The sequence below is a fragment of the Mandrillus leucophaeus genome, unplaced genomic scaffold (assembly GCF_000951045.1).
Source record: "Mandrillus leucophaeus isolate KB7577 unplaced genomic scaffold, Mleu.le_1.0 Scaffold353, whole genome shotgun sequence".
NCBI lineage: Eukaryota > Metazoa > Chordata > Mammalia > Primates > Cercopithecidae > Mandrillus > Mandrillus leucophaeus.
The window spans coordinates 1,282,564-1,305,582 of record NW_012103732.1 but is presented as its reverse complement, the minus strand read 5'-3'; the positions used below and the strand labels follow the sequence as shown (position 1 = coordinate 1,305,582).

General features: G+C 37.7%; 1 protein-coding gene across 1 annotated transcript in view; it reads right to left on the bottom strand.

Annotated features, from left to right (window-relative positions):
• The window catches only part of ELL2 (elongation factor, RNA polymerase II, 2), a 75,359-nt gene that overhangs the window by 25,762 nt on the left and 26,578 nt on the right, over window positions 1-23,019 (bottom strand). Inside the window, exons 3-4 of the mRNA XM_011989428.1 lie at window positions 8,312-8,433; window positions 2,718-2,881 (exon numbers count right to left, since the gene is read on the bottom strand). Coding sequence (XP_011844818.1) covers window positions 2,718-2,881; window positions 8,312-8,433 — 286 coding nt within the window. The remainder of the gene's footprint in view (window positions 1-2,717; window positions 2,882-8,311; window positions 8,434-23,019) is intronic.

Sequence of the window (23,019 nt, the reverse complement as noted above, 5' to 3'; positions counted from 1 at the left end):
TGCTGGGTTTTATTAGTATTGAAGGGTGATTGCTATTTTAAAGAAATGAATGAATCAGACAGTTTTGAGACACCGAAAGAGGCAGGAAGATACAGATTGAGCTGCCTGGAAGGAAAACAATACATGGGAAAGGGCTAGCAATGGATAAGGTTAAAAGAAAAAGATCAAAACATGACCTAACAAAATACAGTAAAAAAAATCAAAACAGACAACAAAAAAGCCAATCAGGATACTTGAATCCATTGCTCCCCTTTATTCAGAAATGACCACATTTGTTTTTTTTTTTTTTTTTTGAGACGGAGTCTCGCTCTGTCGCCAGGTTGGAGTGCAGGGGCACGATCTCGGCTCACTGTAACCTCCGCCTCCTGGATTCAAGTGATACTCCTGCCTCAGCCTCCCACTTAGCTGAGATTACAGGTGCACGCCATCATGCCAAGTTAATTTATTTTTGTATTTTTAGTAGAGACAGGGTTTCACCATGTTGGCCAGGATGGTCTTGATCTCTTGACCTCGTGATCCGCCCGCTTTGGCTTCCCAAAGTGCTGAGATTACAGGTGTGAGGCATCGCACCCAGCCTTGCTCAGACTTTTAAAAGTAGTGTGGCCAGTTTTGAACTCTGAGGTGAAGAATTGGAGGCAGTCCAGAGGAGAGCAATACAATAATTAAAGGGTTGGGATACAGGCCATACTAAGAAAAGATAAAAGGAGCTGGGGTTATTTGACCTAGAGAATAAAAGGCTGAGGAGGTTAATGACAAGATTTATGACCACATAAGAACACTGCTGTGATGGTGAGTGGCTAGGACACTGAGGACAAAGCAAAGAGGAAAAGGCCTACAGAGTGTCAGGATTGGCAGAGATTGCCACAGGCCTCTGCAGGGCGGAGGAGGGTGTATAGAGGGAGGCCAGCTCTTCTTAGGAGAGGGGAGGTGTAATTTGGTTCACATGTAAACTCTGATAACCTCAAATTTCCTGTGGTCACCTCCAAATGTATGTAAATTATTTGTAGTACCTAAAAGAAACCTTGCAAGTTCTAAAATTCCCAGTAACATTAGGAAGTATGTGGACTGTGGGATTTTGGGTGTTGAAGTCTGTTGTGTAAAGCTATAAACAAACTGTACCTGACTCTTTGAAAACAAACAAAAACACATGAACACAGACGACACCCAAGGACCATTCAATGGAAAAGTGCAGTCATCATCACTGATTTTCAAGCTTTGGAATAAATCAAGGGGAGGGTTTTTTGTTTTTTTCAGCTAGTTATATTGGGAAGGAAAAAATTGTTTTGATGGTTTCAGTCTTCTATTGCTTTGTCAAACACAACAATTTGCCTCACTGTTTATAAAATGGTGGTACTGGGTGGTTTCCATCTTGGAAAACAATATTTTCCAAGCAACAGGGGTAGATCATTCATAGTTTGTGCTTAAATGTAAGTGTGGTAGATCTTGTGTGTTTTAAAAAACAATTTGAGATTTAGTCTACTAGCCCAGAAAATTAATTAAGTTACTTTTGAGGATGAAGGAGAAAGAAAGGAGGCTGGAAGTTGCTACCTCACTCAGCAGGAGAGAGAAGGTGAAAAGTCTCATTGCTAGTAACTTACTGAGCAGGGAACTAGGCCCCATGGGTACAGATATCTGGGGAGAGGATGAATTGTTGTTAAACCAAACTAAATGTATCTAAGCTAAGCACCAAGCCCCAGGAGCACTGGCTTTGTTTCAAAGAAGTACTTATTAAAGACACTACAGGAGCTTCTCAAAGCTGAATGTACTGTAGCTGGATCAGTAATGGGAAAACACAGAAGCAGAATGAAGCCAAACCTTGGAAAGATGCTAGTTAAGGGACTTGGTTCTTCAAGAGACTTTTTGTGAGCGTTTCAGTTTCCAAATTAATATCCTTTCATCATTCACTATAGAGTGACTTGTGTTATTAAATTGACCAAGGACTCAAAGAGCTCCTCCTCACTCTTGATAATTCTATTACTGTTAATAGTCACCATGAATTGACTCCTTAAAGTTTGTTCAGGTCACTGCTCATAAAGGAGAGATTCATCTTGCAAGTCTGGTCTCACTTCCCTTCAATTTGATAGACACCTGAGTGAGCTAATGATAAAAATGATGGGGCTTGGATAGGGTCTTAATTAACGGATAGATGAGGATGAGGATCACAACTGAGGAACCAAAGAGATATCACTCTAATGCTCTGTTGTAATGCTTTGCTATAAGCACATTTTATATTTTTGTAATGAAAAATCCTTGTTGTACAAAGATGCTCTGAAAATGTAAGCAAAGTCTACAACAATGAGATTATCAACCCATAAATTCTACTAACAGATTTTACCATAAAAATAGCCCTACAAAAAGGCAAAACAAGAACCATAGTATCCGTCACTGAAATTATATCATCTAGTGACAAAGAAAATACAACGGTACCACGATTGCAACTTCACGCAGTAATGTGACCAGATCCCAGTACTATAAAATAATAGTAAGTAGCCAACAGAAGATTCAGGATTTAGGAAAGTCACAGAACTTTAAAATATGCTCTTCAATTTACCGGCAGTCTGAAATACAAATAACTTTGTTTTCCTCACCATGTTATCCAAAATGTTCTGAAAACTAGCTTCTGTGTTTTCATTAAGTTAATATTACTGGTATTTACCTATGGTGATCTTGAATTATTCCAATCAATCAGCAAGAGGAAGAAAGATATCTATACAAACCTACATATGGTCCACCGGGTTTGATAACTTTTGTGCTTCGGTTGCGGGATTCCTCCTCTGCCTGGGTCATTCTTTCTCGTGTCATCTGATACGAGTCGTTTGTTGCACACACTGTAATTTTATCTTGTATAAATCCCAGGCAATTGAGCTGGGAGGCTCCAGAGCTGTCAAGTAAGTCAGTGGCTTTGTTAGACATGACCTTCATTTTGTACAATAAAGACAAACAAGAATTATATAATCCTAAAATCAGCAGCCCAAATAAGTTTGCAATCCTAAAATAACTAATATTAATTTTTAAATGCAAATGTTATTTAAAATACCTAAGATCCTCCTCTTCACATCACTTTTTTTCATATTCTTTATATAATGGACGAAGTGAGCTCTCAGAGACCAAATCCATAAAATTTTGAAAAAGAAAAAAAAATCAGTATTTGGAGCGAGACCAGAGTTCCGATGGACATTGTAGTTCTATACTGTTAACTATTTTAAAGAATTATCTAACACTGATATGAGGAAAGTTAAAAAGTTTACTTTTAGTAAAGCCACAATATACATGCTTTGGACTGATTAGTTGAAATGGACTCACCACACAGTCTTTATTTTAAATAGGGTATTTTAAGGCTAAAATACTGACAAACCTTAAAGCTTACTTTAATATTATTAGTCCAAAAAGTTCCTAAAAATTTGCAGAATTTGCATTTACTTTGTTAAATCTCTATAGCAAATGTTGAAGAAAACACAGGGCAAATGATTTTTATAGTAATTTTTTTTTTTTCAGTTGGGGCACGGTGGCTCACGCCTGTAATCCTAACACTTTGGGAGGCCAAGGCAGATGGATTGCTTGAGTTCAGGAGTTTGAGACCAGCCTGGGCAACATGGAGAAACCCTATCTCTACAAAAACTAGCTGGGCATGGTGGCGTGTCCCTGAAGTTCCAGCTATTCAGGAGACTGAAGTGGGAGAGTCTCTTGACCCCAGGAGGTGAAGGTTGCAGTGAGCTGAGATGGCGCCACTGCACTCCAGCCTGGGCAACAGAATAAGACCCCATCTCAAAAAAAAAAAAAAAGAAAAGAAAAAGAAAAAAAAGAAAAAACTTTTATTGAAATAATCATGAATATTAACATGGACCTAGAAGATGGCTCTGTTTCAAAATAACATGCTAATATTAGGGGGATCATAGTCACAGTCATAACTGGTATTTTATAAAGAAATTGCTATGGCCTGAAAACAAACTAGAATATAAAACTAATGAAAGTGACACTACAGCTCTGATCATCTATTTCCAAACTTAATTATAAGTAACTGTGTTATAATACAAAGAAATAAGGGTTGATAATTTTTTTTTTTTTGAGACAGTCTCACTCTATTGCCAGGCTGGAGTGCAGTGGTGTAATCTCGGCTCACTGCAACCTCTGCCTCCCGGGTTTAAGTGATCTCCTGCCTCAGCCTCCCAAGTAGCTGGGACTACAGGCGCATGCCACTATGCCCAGCAAATTTTTGTTTTTTTAGTAGAGATGGGGTTTCACCATGTTGGCCAGGATGGTCTTGATCTCTTGACCTCATGAACACTCGCCTTGGTCTCCCAAAGTGCTGGTATTACAGGCGTAAGCCACTGCACCTGGCTGATAAAATCTTTATAAATTGCTAATAACTGTCTTTACAAATGGTATTTAAAAAAACAAACCAGTTAATTCATCTCATAAATATTCATTGGGCAGGGACTGCATGCCTAGCAATGTGTGAGGCACAGAGGTTGTGACAGGAACTAACAGTTGTGGTCCCTCCTTCAAGGGTGACAAGGATGGGCAAACTGGAAATCACAACACAGTGTGACAAATTCCAGGGAGCAGAGGACTCCCAGAAAGGTAATCTCACCTGGACTTCACAGAGAAAGTGATGCCTGAGGTGATCTAGAAAGATGACTGGGCAAGGGGGAAGAAGAATGAAAATGTTCCGGGAGGACAGGTAATCTGTGCAGGCCTAGGAAGAGTAGAAAGAAGGTTTTCAAATTGCCCAAAGGACACTGGGAAGGACAATTAGAGCTGAGGCTGAAGAGGGAATGAGAAATATATCACAAAGGGCTCTGAGGGTCATGTGTTACAGGTTTTGGACCTTATTCAAAGGATAACGAGAGGCTGAAATCAGGGGAGAGAACATAACTCATCTGTATTGCAGAAAGCTCAATCTGGATGGAGGATAGATTGAGAGGAAGGGGGACACCAGAAGGAAAGCAGAGAGGCTAGTTGGGATGCTACTGAAGGATTACAGGCAAGAAGTGATGGCGTGAACCAGAATAGGGCGGTGAGAATGTATAGTAGTACACAGCTTCTAGAGATAGCGAGGAGGTGGAAGCGACAAAACTTGGTCAGTAGTTAGCCACGGTCAGAGACAGGTGGGGGAAAAAAGTTAAAGATCATGCCCAGGTTACTAAGTATATGGAAGCTGCTATGTACTGAAACACTGAACACAAGATGATGGACAGGTTGGGAGATAGGCCTGAGACAAAGAAATTAAGTTCAGTGTTGGAGATGGAGACTTTGAAGGAATGAGGAGAGAAGGGGTCTCAGGAGGGAAGCAACTGTGAAGAACACTAGTTTTAAGCAAAAGGAAGAAAAGAAGACCACATGAGACTGAAAAGTCACAGCTATAGAGGTAGGAAGGAAACTAGAAGAGTACTATGTAACGTAAGCCACTGGAACAGATGCTTTAAGCAGGAGAGAGTGGTCAACAGTGTGCAACACTCGCATCAAGTCCAGAATAATAAGGAACCAATAACGCATCCACTGGATTTTGGGGGCAGGGAGGTCACAGTTCCCTTGGGGAAGCAGTTTCAGTGGAATGGTGGGCACTGAAGCCAGACTTTGGGTTAAGAAGTGAATGTAAGGGAGGTTGTTTTTGTTTTTTATTTTCTTTTTTAATAAGATAGATTTGAGCATGTTTGCATGCCAAAGAGGGGGAAAAAACCACTGAGAGAGGAATGCTGAGAGAGGAGAAAGTCATCCTCAGAGGAAGTGGGAGAGAGCAGGGAGAGCGGGAGAAAATGACTGCAATAGAGTGAAGGTCTGGTGGCAGAAAGTTTGTATTTCAACATCTCTTCCTATTATTTACTAAGTAATTTACATAGTGAGAATAAGCTGGAGATACTGCCACTCCTGCAAAGTCAGAAAACAGATCTTTATGCAAAACAAATGAAGCTAAACCCTGTAGGCAAGAAAGTACTCTCTAGAATTATTCACTCATCCCTTCTGAACCGAGTTACCCTGAAAGTTTAAATGTTTTAGACAAATGTATATAAATGTTCCCCTAGTCTTTCTCTAGCCTAGCTCACCGTTTCCTTCACTTAAGTGTGAATTATTATACACTATAGGTCCCAGACTACATATTTTTCACTAAGCCTGAAAATGGGTAGATTTAAGGAATTTTTGAAAGGCAATTTTGACTGTGAGATTGATTTCATTTTACATATGAGAAAAGTGAGAATCAAGGAAGTTTAAAAATATAGATAAGAAGACTAATTTGTATTTGTTGAACATTTATTTACTAAGCATCTGTTTTTACCCTTTTATCTCCAGGTTGAGTCAATAAGCATGTATTTTGAGCTCAGTCAGCAGTGTGAAACTAGAAAAAGGGCGTAAGAAAGCCTCTGACCTTGAAGAGCATGTGCTGTGGTCACAGAGAAAAGATCCATAAGGAAAATGGAAATCAAATTGAATGGAAAAGGTGGAGTCAGATTATGGACAGGTCAGCCTGCCAGGCTGCGAAGTGAAAACCTAAGAACAAAAGCCAGTGCTTTTGTTTTCCTAGTGGCAGACTTCAATTTATACCCTTATCACTCATTTTATAAAGCACCTTGGATTAAACAGAGGGGATACATTTGCCCCAATATTCTCACAATAAGTGTTTCTATTCTCTTACTGCATCATATATAGTTTTGTAAGTAACCTTAAATCCTTTTCCAAACAAGGAAGGTAGAAATAACCACACAGGGTATTTATAATATAACAGTAAAGCCATATTACTTACGATGATATGAATGGTTTTGAAGAGAGAATTAAGCTCCTTAATAAAATTCTTAAGTGGACACTGTTCAATTTGTTATCAAAATGTGCTCACTATAATAAAACAACAATCTAGAGACAAGCACCACAATTAAAAATTAGTGTACCATGTAGTGTGTAAACAATACTGGGGTGGGAGTTAGAAGAACTCAGTTCTCATTTTGTCTAGCCAGCTATGTAACTCTGGATTAGTTACTTGTGAAATGAAGGGATTGACTCACATAATCACTAAGGACCCTTATACTTGGTGATTCTATAATCTATCATAGTGCTGATCAATAGAACATTTTGCAAGAGTGAAAATGTTATATAACTGTGCTGTCCACTATGATAGCCACATGTAGCTACTGAGACCATAAAAATGTGATTAGTCTGAATGTGTAATGACATTTTAAATTTTCTTTAATTTTTTATCAGGTGAAATGTAAATAGCCAATGTGGCCAGTGGCCACCACAGTGGACAGCACAGAAAAGTCTATATAATCTACAATACAGCAATTTATGCCAAAACCTTTAAGTCTGAAGGTGGGTAATTTTCAGAAAGCAAATTGAATATATACTTGGGGAAAATGACAGATTAACAAAAAGTTACTTAGTCACCTTAAATGGGAGGATAAATGTAAAACTCTGTCAGTGTCTTATTTTGTATCTCTGCCTCCTGTACCTGCTGGAAACATAACTTTCCTTCTTCTTTTCCTCCACATTAAGCAAGTACTTCCACAGTTTCAAGTACTGCACAGATAAATCGCAGAGATATGCTGGCCTAGGATACTTGGGGCTAATGTCAAAGCCTTACATGATGAGGAAATAAGAGAGACCCTAACCTCCCTTGTCTTATATCCAGGGGCAGAACAAACTCCTTCTGCTCAAGGGCCTTTTTAATCAGAAACAACCAAAGCAATGAAGAGTGAAACAAGTGGCTTATTGTTTACAGAGGATCTAAGTAGATAAGCGTTCCATGGTACCCTAGGGTGTGTACATTCTTCTCTTCCTTCCTCCTTTTTTTTTTTTTTTTTAAGAAGAAGAGACTGCTTTACTGGGTTAATTTCTAGTTTCCATGCAGCTGTAGAATAAAGATGTTTAAAAATCTACCTTCTACCTTAGAACATGGCTTGAACAGGGAAGAAGGAAGAGAAGCATGCAAGATGGATATTTTTAACTTCTTTACTCTGGAGTGTGAGCCTCAAATATGCTATAAGATTCTTGCTTAAATTCAATGAATTAAATATTTCTAAAAAAAATCCTCAAATTGCCTTTAGTTTTTAAAAACTGCATTTTTCATAGGTAAAAAATATCTTCTATACCTTAAAAGCCCCATTAGACCAAAAATCTTTGAACTGTTGTGATTATATCCCCATTACAAATGAAATTTCTATTATACAGTAGGTGCTTAATATTTTTCAAATAAATAAATGAGCTGTGTAATTCAATTTAATACACATTTATGGACGACTATTATGTACTTTATTGTTTAATTTTCTAAAACCATCTTAAATAAAAAATTTTTCCCCTTTGGTGTACCTTGAAAAGTACCTACCTGGAGAATGTTTGCTGGATGCAGTCAAAGCTGCCCTGAGGGTTGTCTTTGCCCACATTTGACAAATAGAAGTTAAAGTTATGAACTTCATTGAGGGGATCATTTTTGGGAATTTTGACAAGCTAAAATGGGGGGAAAAGAGAGAAATGCCTCAAATTATAAATTTGCCATAGAAAAGTCTTAAGACTGACTTACTGGTCTTTCTAGTGAAAATATTTTAGACCGAAGCCCTTTTGATATATACATCCTCACAGCATTTAAATGACCAAACAATTCAAGGAATCTGGCAAACGTGCCTATAACTCACCAGATTCTTATTTCCATTTTCTACCTTTAAGTGTCAGTAATCACTTCTGCTTAATAGTTTCTGTTAGTTTATAAGAGGAACCCTTTTCATTTCAAAGTAGCAAATGGTTACAGTTCCTATGAAAGAGTTATTAGTGAATTTGTAAAAAGCTCTTCCTCTTTTGAGCTATACAAGTTTTGTCTGGCTTACATGACCCCCTTCTAAATAGCTTATAGATATTGAAGCAGTCTCTGAGATAGAGTCCATATCCGAATCTTTGGCTCCTTTAAGAAAAAAACACATTTCATTTTAATTCCTGTTTCTTGGAGTAGTATTTTTGAACAAGAGTAACAGCATAAGGTTAATGCCATAATTATATTCACAGGTAAAAACTGCTGCCCTAAGATTCCATTATACATCCTCATGTTTACAGAAACAGGGTCTGCAGCCTACAGAGATGATTCTGTAGGTCACTCCCAGGCTGAGCCCCAGGCAACACTGTGGAAGAGGCAGATGCATTTTCTTTTTTGTTGTTTTTTAATTTTTTATTTTTATTTATTTATTTATTTTTGAGATAGAGTCTCGCTCTGTTGCCCAGATTGGACTGCAGTGGCATGATCTTGGCTCACTGCAACCTCCGCCTCCTGGGGTTCAAGCAATTCACTGCAACCTCTGCCTCCTGGGTTCAAGCAATTCTCTGCCTCAGCCTCCTGAGTAGCTGGTATTACAGATGCCTGCCACCATGCCCGGCTAATTTTTTTCTATTTTTAGTAGAGACGGGGTTTCACCACAGGCAGATGTATTTTCTACACTCTTGTTCAAGGGCTGGCTTCCCTACTAGATGGGAAGTCCCAGGAGCAAAGGGACAGAGTTGTTAAAGACCACTGAGGTCCTGCATCGGCCACATTGCCTGATACACAGTAGGGGCTCAAAAAAGGTGTGTACAATTGGAATCTTCTGTCCTTCAACTGCTCCACTCTTCCTAGTGTCTGAAACCTTTCCTCCTTTGGGTCAGCATGCTGTTAGGTGATATTAAAAAAAAAAAAAATGGATTAGTTGGCAAGAATGTGAAATACGACTTCAGCTCCCAAACATACAGTCTTAGTAATTTAGTGACAAGTAGGGAAGGGAAAAGTGTTTTATAATCCTCATTCTCCAAAAAATCTGTCCTTTCCATTATAAGCTGAAGACTCAGCGCTAACTTGCTGCTTAGTGTGTATGCACACACACTCATGAATGTGCACAGGCATGGGCACAGGCATATATGATTCCTGCCCTTGCTCTGCCCTGCAAGACAACCTGCAACCTCTGACTTGCTCAATCTAAAAGTCTCCCAAACCTTGACCTACAGGAAAGAAGTGCAGCCACCAACTCCTGCCCTCCCTTCCTCCCAACCCTGGAAAAAAGGTAAAAAGAAAGAAAGGTAAGAAGGGAGACAATTTGTAGTATCTGGTACATAGTAGACATATAATATTTGTTGAAGGAATAAATGAACAAGAAGAAATAAGTCAAAGAAAAATGTTTTTTTCAAAGGAGATTCAGACAACTTGTGTAGAGCTTTAAAAGGTCAAATTTCACCAAAGATACTATAGATAGGTAATACTCCATAGAGCCTCCATCATCCATGAATTTAAACTATCTTTGACTCCCTATTTTAAATAAGAGCCCACTCCTGGCACAAGTTTCTGTGTTTTTACCTGTTTTATAAATACCTTTTGAGGGCAATAACGTTACTCTTTAATTCCCAAAGCTTCCCCAGTTCTAAAGTGCTGTAACTTTGTGAACAAGTCTTAATTTACTCTGTAGGTAGGTACTTATCAGGCTGTCTTATTGGGTGTGCACACTCAGCACCTAGTTGGCATACATATATTGGCAACTTCTTAATCCTATAGCAGTAGAGGTAAGCAGGAGCCAAAGGAATGCTTGCGTCAGGCCCAAGAGAACATAAGTCTACCTGTATACTGGTAGAACAGTATTCACTAATGCCTGCTTTTGTTTTTCTGGGAAGAGCAGGGTTCTGCTGACAGAGAAGGGATATGCCTAGATAGGTAAGAAAGGTGTGGACACCTGAATGAAATCCCCTCCCTAGGCATGACTCATTTAACTTCCATCTTTTCCTCTAACCCTTCATCTAGATCTGTATAACCTGGTTGGAGAAATTTTTAAAGTGGTTTCTAACCATATGGTTTTAAAAACCATAAAGAGGTTTCATCTCCATATGATATTTCATCTTCCTATGAGGCTCCAGCTTCCGTTTAGACCTAAAGTTTACTCTACTGCATAGCTCAGGTTTGGGAATATAGTAGTACTTCCATACCTATCAGAGAACGGAAGACCATCCCATCTGGGAGACTCTAAATTGCATTTTTTTTTTTTTTTTTTGAGACATAATCTCTCTCTGTTGCCCAGGCTGGAGTGCAGTGGCACCATCTCGGCTCACTGCAAGCTCCGCCTCCCGGGTTCACACCATGCTCCTGCCTCAGCCTCCCAAGCAGCTGGGATTACAGGCGCCGGCACTACGCCCGGCTAATTTTTTGTATTTTTAGTAGAGACAGGGTTTCACTGTGTTAGCCAGGATGGTCTCGATCTCCTGACCTCGTGATCCGCCCGCCTCGGCCTCCCAAAGTGCTGGGATTACAGGCATAAGCCACTGCAACCGGACTAAATTGCATTTTTAAAAGGTTGAATTGTACAGTTTTTTTCGCCCTATTTTTCAAGAGTGATTAGAGTCTGTACTCAAATTCTGCAAATGGGCAGTGTTCTTTTAGTGAAAACTTTTAACTTAATGGCTGGAGTCCTTTAGTTCAAATGTCCACTAAACAGAGTGTTACAGAAAGCTCTTAACAAACCTTTGGGTTACTTAAATGTAGCTTTTTCCTGTCTCATCCTCCAAACCATCTGATCTTAACTTCTTAAGTAACATTTATGCTTTTTAAGGTAAAATAATTATCTTTCTATGCATTTTTTTCTCTTAAACTATTATAGTCTGGCCTGATGGTAGACACAGAAGACTTTCATATTCTTGTTTTTTAAAAGTCTCTTCAGTAGGAAAAAAGCTACAGATTTAAAAAATATGATCATGACCAGAATAGAATCAGCTTAAAAAGAAACAAAGTTTTTAAAAAATCATAATCCATGCTATGTACTCACCAAAGTGTTTTGAAACTTGTGTTACACATAGATATTAGAACAGTGGTTCTTAACAAGGGGCAATTTTGTCCCCCAGAGGACATCTGGTCTGGGAGGGTGCTACAGGCATGTAGTGGGAGGCCAGAGATACTGCCAAACACCCTGCACTGCACAGGACATTCCCTCCAATTACGCAGTACAAAATATGAATATGGCCAAGGCTGAGAAATTTTGGATTATAAACAGAAATAGGTCATCCCCTTAGAAAAGAAGTCACAGGCTGGGTGTGGTGACTCACACCTGTTATCCCAGCACTTTGGGAGGCTGAGGTGGAAGGATCACTTGAACCTGGGAGTTTGAGACCAGCCCAGGCAACATAGTGAGACCCTATCTCTATAAAAATAAAAATAAAGTGAAAAAAAAAGAAGTCAGAATTCTGACTTCACTGGTTTCTGAAAATCAATGAATAAGTGGAGAGAAATGGCATATATAAAGAAATATATAAATATATTTATCCCAAATACATATTTAAATAAATATATTTACCCTAAATATATTTATTTAGGGTACCCTAAAATAAATACCCATTTTATTTCAAATGAAAGGATCTATTTTAACTTATTTGAAATACTTATTCTAGTTTTATAATTTCCAATCAGGAGGAACTGAAAAGCAAAGATAAGCAGCACACATGGCCATATTTAAAGAATATTTAGCTATAGAAAGAATGTGAAGATTAACTGCAAATAAACTTCTGCACATTCTTCTAAGTACCACGAAGCCAGCAAATAAACAAACAGCTTAATGGGCATTATTTAAAAATACTTTTATTGTAACACCTACTCTGGTTATTTTTTTTTAAAGAAGGTCTTAAAAATATAACTTATTATGAACAAACTCAAAATAAGAAAAGATGATTTGAAGATATTGAAAGTGAATCTTGGTAGAATGACACTCTCTGAGAATTCTGTTCCCCTATTAAGTTCTAAAAGCCTCTGGCAATAACAAGTAGAAAAAAGTAGCGTAGTTTTCAGCTTAAAAAAATACAGAGTAATTTATCCGCAGAGTGCTTTCAATCCCTACCATTTTTCCTTGTTCTTACCATATGCCATACACAATTAAGATTCTCAGACTGCTAAAGATCAGTAACAAACCACCTCTGTCCTCGCCTCTGATAGCAGAACTTCTCAATAGTCTCTCGTACCCATGTGTAACACTATGGATATATTTGAGCAGTATGCAGACAGGGCAGGGGCAGGCATCAGGGCAAATAGTGTTCACTTTGGGACCAAAGGGTGACTCTTGATGCATGTCATGAGTTTCTTTCCAGCTGTGGAGCTGAAGTGGAGCTTAGAGGTTAGGGAATAAAGGGACATGGAGCCCAGGCCAATCAGAGTTCTACATTGCCTTTTCTTGGTAGTTTCAGAGCAGCATCAATGCAGATGGTATGGTCTGAGCTAATCTGAAGCTTTTCAAGAGCAAGATGTTTTCAGGCAAATTTTACATCCTTAAAATTTCAAAACGGTTTGTAGACTTAGTGCACCTAATTTTTTGAAGATGTATTAATTAGATACAAAGTTAATTGTATTAATATCCATTTCATTCTTAAGTTAATTGTATCTTAAGAATGAAATGGGTATATAAGGTAGCACTTATGTTTATGGCTGGTAAGGCTGTGTAACAATTTGGGCAATGGACAGGAAAGCAGGAGACCTATTGGAAAGAGCAGGTAATATATGACAATTAGAGCAGGTTGGTGAGAGGGAAGCTTTAGAACTAAACTATGGCAACTTCAGAGCAGACCAGAATCTGTGGGACTGTTGAAGGCCAGAGCTAGGGTGGGTCTGAGACCTTGTCTAATCTAGAGCCACTCAGACACAGTTTCAGAGGAACCCCTGTGGATATGCATCAGTCCCCTCTGATATGTAGGAGCCTATGCCACAGTGTATCTAGACAGTTCTTTTTTCCAAAATGTTTATAAAACATTTTTTTAAAATACTAGCCTTCAGGTTCATGAAATACGAGGAGGAGGAAGTGAAAATATACTGACTGCTACGGTAGACCTAGGGTCAGCTTTTGAGGACTGAGGTAACCACCGCAGGAAATAAGTTTTGAGGTCTGATTTTGAAACAATATTGGAAGGCCGTTCCTTTGTGAGATAGAAACTTCTCCATTTTAATTTTAGTATTTTAAGCTTTTCCTACAGGTCAGTTGGGAATAACATTTTATTTAGGGACTCACGATCTTGAATTTTTAGCTAAATGCCTTAAGAATAAAATATTATTTAAAAAGTATTAAAAGGCTGTGATTCCACACAGTTTCTTGTTCAAGATGAAGAATATAAAAATATACCACCATGTCTTGGCAACTGGAAAAGCAGATTTTAATTTTCATTCCAAAAATGAGAGACTGAAAATCAAAGGCTTAGGACCACAATCCACAACCCTCCTCCCGACCTCCTGTCTGTCTTCGATAAAAAGCTACAAAGAAAAAGTTTCAGGAAACTTTCAGACATTTATAATTAGCATAAACACTGTATACCAAGATGTGTAAGTCAAAACGTCTAATTACTCTGGGATACAAGCTTAGGCATGTGGCAATAGAATACTGTCTGAAAGGTCATTTCAACATCAAGTCACGGACGTCCTATTTACATAAGGATCTAGGGCAGAAGCACAATGTGTGCACTGCTGCAACTTTCTCATATGTGAATGCTAACATCTGCTGAAAAGCTGTTGGTACCTTTACTGCAGGTTTCCTGTCCTTGAGTCAAATACTTTCTACTCAGTATTGGATTGAGGTATACATTAGATTAAAAATAGAACCAGCAAGGGTTTTCTTCATTTATTTAAGTGTTTTGTTCTTCTGTGGAATTACAAATCATTCAAACTTACAGAACTCTTCTTTGACAGACACCTTTTCTGATAAGGTGATTGTAAACACTCAATGAAATACTCATGAACCAGCAGTACCATGGTTTGATATGACAATTCCTGGTGTTAAAGTAGACTCATATAGCCTAGCAGGCCAAGATCATCTATAATTTCTTTTTTATAGATTAGGGACAATAAGGCTTAGTGGTTTGTTCAAGTTAGAGCCATATTTAAACTGACAATCCCTGTACTCCAAATCCCCTTACCCTGCTCCATGGCTGTCTAATTACCTTGTAATATTAACATATTATGTTTATAGTCTTTCTCCCTCCACTAGAATGTAAGCTCTGTAAGGACAGAGGTTTTTGTCTGTTGTGTTCCCTGAATATATTGTCAGCACCTCAAGTGGTGTGTGGCACAAACTAGTCACTCGATGCATATTTGTTAAATGAAAAGGTAGATTAATGTCTGAGCCAGGCCTAGAACTGAAGTGTTTGCTTTCTTTCCACCAGCATTTCCAAAGCATGCTGAAAACTTTCCTTACGTGAAAGGGGGGTTCTTTCCTCAAATAAATTTAGGAAATGCCAAGTTAAACAAAATACCTTTCTTTGCTGTGGGTCCTTCCATACTGAATAGTTTCCCAATTTGTATGGCCTCAGAACCCACCACCTCCCCTCCAGCATCCCAGGAGGCCAGTCCATCTCTTAATTTTATCTAACATCTATTATTTGACTATATATAGACTGCATATATTAGCTTAGATATAAACTCACTGCAAACATTTAAACATTAGAATTCTCCGTTGTTCTTAAATTATTTCTAGACTCTTGATTCTGTGATTTCCTTAAAATCTAGAAATATACTTTAAGCTACAGAAATATATTTGCATGCACTATTCAGGTTCCACAGTTTAGGGACAGAATAATCTAGAATCAGAACAGAAAATAGAAACTTCAACCTGAAAGCCACATGTGCTATTTTTAAAACTAGACCTACAGTTATGACTTTAGGCCCAAACATTATGGGTTGAGGGGGAAATAAAAAAAGCCTCTCAGATCAGCCCAGATGTGCAAACCAATGCTGGAGGGTGGAGGAGTAGGGAGGGGAGGGTAGCCTTCACTGGCAATAGAAAAAGTTTATTAGAGAAATCAGTAAGAGCTACATTCCTACTGACAGGGAAGGGCAGGGGGTAGAGAGGAGCCAACACATATTAGAGCCATCTGAAATTTCCATATGATAGCTATTTTACTGAGGAGAATAGTGAAAAATGCCAAATTTTTCTAGCACAAAGAGGAAATATTGGCAGTTATCCCCAAAATTCAGGTCATATAGCAATTAGTGTAAATAATTCAGGAAAAAATAAGTCAATTTATTTCCTTCCATTGTTCCTCTTTAGCAAGATGTATATTAAGCAAGGAAAAAGTAAAATGAAATGCTTTCCCTGTTATTTTTCACATAGTTCCCCTGGATCCAGTATTAAAATTTCTAGTTCTGGATTAAATAGTAGAGCAGCCTAATACTGAGGTTTCCTATTTCTGTTATTTCTGTAGTATATAGTCTTTATATAAAAATAATTCCTGAGAACTGCATTCTCATCCCTAATGTATTCTTTTAAATTTACGACCATTTTGGAGAAAATATCATCGATGGCAACATTTCAAAACCAATTTTAATTACAAATACACAATAACAACGATGGAAGTAAAGTAGTAATTTTTAAAAATCAAATACACCCAATACACTCAGTTGCTATACAACTGAAATTACAAAAAACTACTTTCGGCTTTCTTAATATGGCTTCTCTATTAATGTGAAACTAGCCTTCCAATAGTGTGTCTGGTAAGATGACATGGATTGATTGATTCTTTCACTTAATTCACTTATTCCACACATATTAACTGAGTACTACTGTGCTAGGCACTGTTTAGGTTTCAATGACATAGTAGTGAATAAAACCGATAAAGATTCCCGCCATTGTGGCACATAAGTATAAAGGTCCAGGAACGAGATAGTGATGCTTAGGACCAGGACAGGGAGAAATGGATGGATTTGGGATGTATTTTGCAGGTATAGGCAGCAGGATTCCTAGACATATTAAATATAAGAAATGAAGGGGAGAAATCAAGGATGACCCCAGGGTATTTTGCCTGGAAGAAAGGAATTGTTTCAGTATGTGTATGTGTGTGTGTATACACATATAGACATACACACACACACACACACACGTATATTTTTTACTTTGAATGTGATAATGAGCACCTTAATGTAAATGAATCCATTAACTGGTTAAGTGTACTTCTTATTTTTAAATACTGTACAACTGACCAATGTTGGTTTCGCCAGCTAAAAAGGGGCTTCAAAGGGAGTTTTGTTATGATTCATTTTTGTAGCTTCATGGTTAAAAAGTATTTAGAAGAAACCAGGTGTCTGAGTGTGTGTTGTTTGGTAGTTGGGTATTTCCAGGAAAAAAGGGGTGATGACAGTTATTGGCAGGGGAAAGATGGAAATACCAGATACTAGAGATACTGCATCAGGGAAAAGGTATACAGACTATGGAGCATGAGAGAACAGAAACTGTTTAGAAATGAATGCAAAGTTGAACCAAGTGCAAAGTGGTTTTGGAAGAGAAGTGAGACAGCCATCGAGAAAATCTAAATAGTTTCTTCAAAATGCAGTCATGGCTGGGCTAAGCCACAAGTTCTTCTTTGGTGGCAAAAACTAAAACCTCCCACTGGGTTCAGCAACTTATCATAAAGCTGCATTTCATTTTTGTTTTATTAACCAGTCCCTTCCAAAATTTAAATATACAAAGCTGATATGAACTAAATTATCATCTCGTTCCTGAATCTTTCCACCTCCCACATTGCCCAGTTAATAAGCCATCATTCATTTAGTGCTGAGATTACTGGCACCCTGATGAGTGAAATTTGACTCCTCTATCTCACACTACTCCACACCCCTCAACATGCACATAATCATAAGACTTACTGCTTTTTCCTTCTGAAATATTTCTTAAATGTATATTCTTTCCTCTGCTTTGGCTCAGTATTACCTTATGCTTGGACAACTTGGCTTTTGGCCTCTACTTTTGAACCGTTTTCAATCCCATCATCTAATCATTCAGCTGCCATCCTCTAATCATTCAGTTTTTATCAACAACTATTCTTATAAAATGTCAATATGACCCTGTCAGTCTCAAGGGTCATTTATTTCTTCATGACTTCCTACTACTTACCAGTACTAGATGTAAAGCTTCTTAATAGTATATATGAGTTTCCTTGTCAGCACTCTTACTACTAAACCAGTTTAACTGGGCCTCATCTCCACCTTGTATTTCATGTTCCAGCAATACTGTGTTTGCTGGGTGCCGGAACACGCTACTCTGTGTCCCCACTTCTTGCCTTAGCTCATGCTAACTTATCTGTGAGATTCAGCTTAGCAGTCCTTCCCTTAGGGAGCCTTTGCTTTCCCAGTGAGGTGCGTTTAGAAGCCCCCTTTCTGAGTCTCCATGGTCCCGTCACCTCCAGGTATTCGTCACTATTGCTGCCTTCACTACACTGTATGCTAAGTACGCATTTATTTGCCTTTCTCTCCCACCAGACTATGAGTTCTTTGGAGGCAAGGACCATGGTCTTATTCACTTTTTTTTTCTTTTGAGACAGAGTCTTGCTCTGTCGCCCAGGCTGGAGTGCAGTGGCGCGATCTCGGCTTACTGCAACCTCCGCCTCCCGGCTTCAAGCAATTTTCCTGCCTCAGCCTCCTGAGTAGCTGGGATTACAGGTGTGCACCACTACGCCCAGCTAATTTTTGCATTTTTAGTAGAGACAGGGTTTCACCATGTTGGTCAGGCTTGTCTCAAACTCCTGACCTCATGATCTGCCTGCCTCGGCCTTCCAAAGTGCTGGGATCACAGGTGTGAGCTACCATGCCCAGCTGGTCTTACCCACTTATATTTGAAACACAGTAGAGTAGATACCTAATAAATATTTGTTAGATTTATCTGAAGGAACTTAGATTAAATTCACTCAGAAGGTGACTTATGTCAGGGATACTAAAAAATTACAAATGTATTTGAAATAGATGACTTAAGAATCTGAGAACCAGGGTTCCCCAGAGAAGGCAAAAATAAATAACCAGATGAAAGGAAGGGGGGCGGGGGGGAGGAAAAAAACTCATACAGCTGCCTGCTGTGTGGTACAAATGTTAGGATGAGAAAGTTCCTAACCTCTCTTGTGCTATGTTTAGCCCCAAAACCTAGGCCAAGTGGCTTCCTGGGTTTGTGGGACTGAAGTTCATATTATACATTTTTGTTTTTAAAAAGTATCTTTGTTTTTATTAAATCACTCACCGAATACTCTGGCTTCACGAAATTCCATTTGAAAGTATGACCCAACCTCTTTAAAACCATTTTGTATTTTAAAGAATTTAGAATTTAACCATACTAAATAATTCTAAGTTTAGTAATTCTTCTTGTCAAGTAGGAAGCAGAATTTTGTTTTAAAAAATGGTTTCTCAGAAACAAAGCCCAAACCTGAATTCTACAAGGAAAAAAAATCTTAAATATGAACGGCAACTTCCAATTCATTGCCAATCTCCTCTTCTTGTACCCTGGAGCCTTGAGCAACGTTCTTTTGCATTATGCCAGGAAGAACTGCTGGCAAGCGTAAGTGGGCTTAGAATTCGTGCCTGCAGTCAGCAGCAGTTGTGTAAATCTAGGGAGAGACTGGTATCTGACACCTGCAAGTCCTCAAGGTTAACAGAAGTCTCAAAAAGCCCAAGACCTAGATTTTGTAAAATACATGGTTTCACCCCAAACTAATCAATGTCACCAAGAAAACTTATAAGTCCAATAAGATAAACAATAGTTAAGTCTGCAGAATATTTCCATAAAGATTTAGAAGTATATTTAGTTCTTAATTCTCTGCTTCCAATATCAATTGTTTTTGAGCCTTTTCTTGGGTAAAGTTACTGAATGCTTTTTTCAAAATAAATCTTATGGGGAAACCCAACATGTATTACAAACAGACTCAGAAATGCTCTGGTTAAGGAAAGAATGATGAGAGACTGGAATTGCTGAGGCAGCCACTGTGGTAAGATCACTGTGGTAAGTCCTCCCTGGGGACCAAAGGCACAAGACCACAGTCTATGCTAAAGAAGGAGAAACAGCAACAAGACAGACAATATTTAGGGTATATCATTTTAATTAATTAAATTGTAGTCACATCTTAAATGAACATTACAAAAGTGTGTGTGTAAAAATATGCACCATTTTGTGCCTTTTTTTTTTTTTTTTAAATGAGAATTGGTGCCAACTATTTGGAGAATACCAGAGATAGGAAATGGTATCCCGCTGTCTTGTTCCTTCTTCTTTTTAAAATGCTTTCTTTAGAATTTTCCCTTTGCACTTCCAGTTCCAAGTTGTTTCTCTTGCCATGATTTGAGAATGGACCACATCTAGGATGCTAGATCATTGGCTGTGGAGCAAACTACCTGGTTTCCAACTCTGGCTGCAGAATCTACCATCTGTGTTACCTTGGGCAAATAACCTCAGTAATCCCCAGTTTCCATACTTGTAAAATGTAGATAATGATATCACCCAATTCATATGACTGATGTGAAGTTTAGAGATAACCCATCTAAGGTGTCTGGCACAAGGTCCGGTACACAGTTAAGTGCCAAAAAATGTTTGCTTTGATAATACAAAGACAATATTGGGGAGTTCCAACTCCAATTCTGACCTGTTTGATTCTAACACACACGTGCCTTCCTTACTATAATGAGGTGTTTGATTTTTAAAGTAATTTCTGTTAACAAGCTCTTTGGATAATCAAAAGTTGACTATACTCATTCTGAATCTTCGTAATTTAGAGAAAAATAAGGGGCTACAAGTCTTCTGCGTCAAAGCTTAAGTGTTAGTGTAAATGGAAGCCAAGTAAACTATCTGGAAAAATAAACAAATAATGAAAACAACTAGCAATATTTCCAACTGTTTCAAACTCAAAATACAGAAAGATAAGGTACGAGAATGAATCAGCTAAAACAGGTGTCCATGGAAGGCTGAAAAATTACAGATGTCTGCTGCTCCTCTAGAAGGGTAGCAAGCACTGCTTCCCAAGTGCCCTACCCATTAAAAAAAAAAAAAAAAAAAAATGCTGCCTTCAGATTCCCAGAGTCTCAGATACTAGCTACCGCACAACAAAGAAACAAAGAAAATAGAATTAAGGGTTCTCATGGGAATCACAACTTTATGACTCGAAAGCATTCAATGTTCATAAATACAAACGGTATTTTAAAGTTTGTGGGGGTGTTTTTTTGTATCAAGCTATGGGTAGCTCTAAAAATGAACCAAATGTGTAGTATTTTAATTTTTATAAATCTCTCTCCGAACATCTACTCTGAAAATGCATCCCTGAGGCAGAGTCTGGTTTACTCCATAAAATTTATTTCTATTCAGTTTTCATAAGTCAAATTTGTTTGTTAATTTTCTTCAAGCCTATAAAGAAAATAAAACTATTTCTAATTTCACATGTATAAAGCTATTGATATGCACAACACATCAAGAGCTAAATTAGAGACTACCGTTCTGATTTCTAAGAGATTGGCATGTCTGATGTAAATAAGAGGGCCTGTCAAGTTTCTTACATAGACTGATTTGTAATTGTAAGAAATACAGGACCGTAAAGATTTCTAAGGATGGTTAGGCTATTGGCAAAGTCATCAAACCTATGCCTTCACATAGAGAAAGAGACACTTTGGCAAAGAAAGGGCAAAGGTTTACGTATGGGTAATTAAGGCAAGTACTATATTTGAATAACTAATATTACAAAACTTTTGTTTATCTTTTAGATAGTAATTTAATTCTGCTAGGAGGTTGAACCACACACCACAGAGTCCCTCTGAAACAACGAAATTATATAAAGTAGTAAAACATTTTATCCCCTGGCCAATAACTCACAGCATTGCTCCATGAAAAAAAGAGATCCATACCGCTAGGCTTTGTGAGATGTTTGCAATGTTCTTTTAAAGAAGACAGGCATCTAAAGGTGAAGGTAGAAATTCAAAAGCGCTAAATAATTACGGCCACAAACAATGGTAAACAAAAATGTCAAAATAGCAAAATACAGTATGTAAAAAGTTATATAAGTAGTATAATTATTTTTAAAAGTTAGAGAAATAGAGTAATTTTGTCAAAGGGAATTCATGAACTACTAAAATAAAAACTCTCCCCACCATATTGGGAGAAAACATGAATAATATAAAGGAATGAAAAACTCAAAACCACTCCTTCTAGCAATACCAGATGGAGACAGCAAGGCACTGGATGTTACTTCACACTATCTTAAAACAATTGCAATATTTTACTCATGTCAGATTATAATCAAACAAATCACACTGTCAAACAGTTTTTAAACATTATCAAATGATTAATTTTGAAATTCAAAAAACATGTATGCAATATTGGCTGGGGAAAACCCCTCGTGACTGGCACTTTTGAACAGCTGTGGGAATATAAGACAGCAGTAGCTTTCTGGGGTGGGGGATTCGGATGGGATAAATGATTTGGTGACAGTTATTGAAAACTTTAAAAGTATTCTCACCTAATAAATGCCATATCTAGGAATCTATCCCGAGGAAATAAAGATAGCAATAATAATTTATGCACATGGATTTTAATCATACCATTATTGTTATACAGAAACCATACATGTAATAGGAGAATGGCTAAATGATAGTGCATCCATAAAATGAAATGTTAGGTAGCTATTTAAAAGTAACTTGTACTATTTAATAACATAGGAAAATGCTCATGATAATGCTAAATGAAAAAAGGAATATAAAAAGCAAGAAACACACTGAGACTGCAATTTTTAAAATGTATGTCAGCAAGAAGAAAAGACTAGAATGAAATTGAATAAAACCGTTTTTCACTTTTAGGAACCTTTTATTATTCATCTTTATTCTTATGTGTATTTTATACACTTTAAAAAATGTTTATTCTTCCTTTAGAAACAAAACACAAAACATCAAGCATTCCTAACAAAGTTTTTCGTTATAGCCAAATACAGAGCCTTCAAACAGCTGTGGAAATGTAAGTAAGCATCATCTTACTATTCAGTGGAAATGGAACACCCTTAAATACCTTCCTTCCTAATCTGAAAACTGACTTATAAATTACCAACATGACTAGATTAAGGAAAAACTAAAAAGCATTCAGATTAGTCATAACAAAAACTTCTAAGTATTGATTAGTAGAGTATTACTACCTTCATAAATATGGCTATGCCTTATATTCTCACTCTAAAATAAGATATCCATAACATAACTAAGTGGTTATTAAACCCCAGGCTTTTCATGTATTATAAAGAACTGCCCTTTTCCTATGGCTGCTTAGGTACCAACCCTCTCCTGATGTGGGCTCA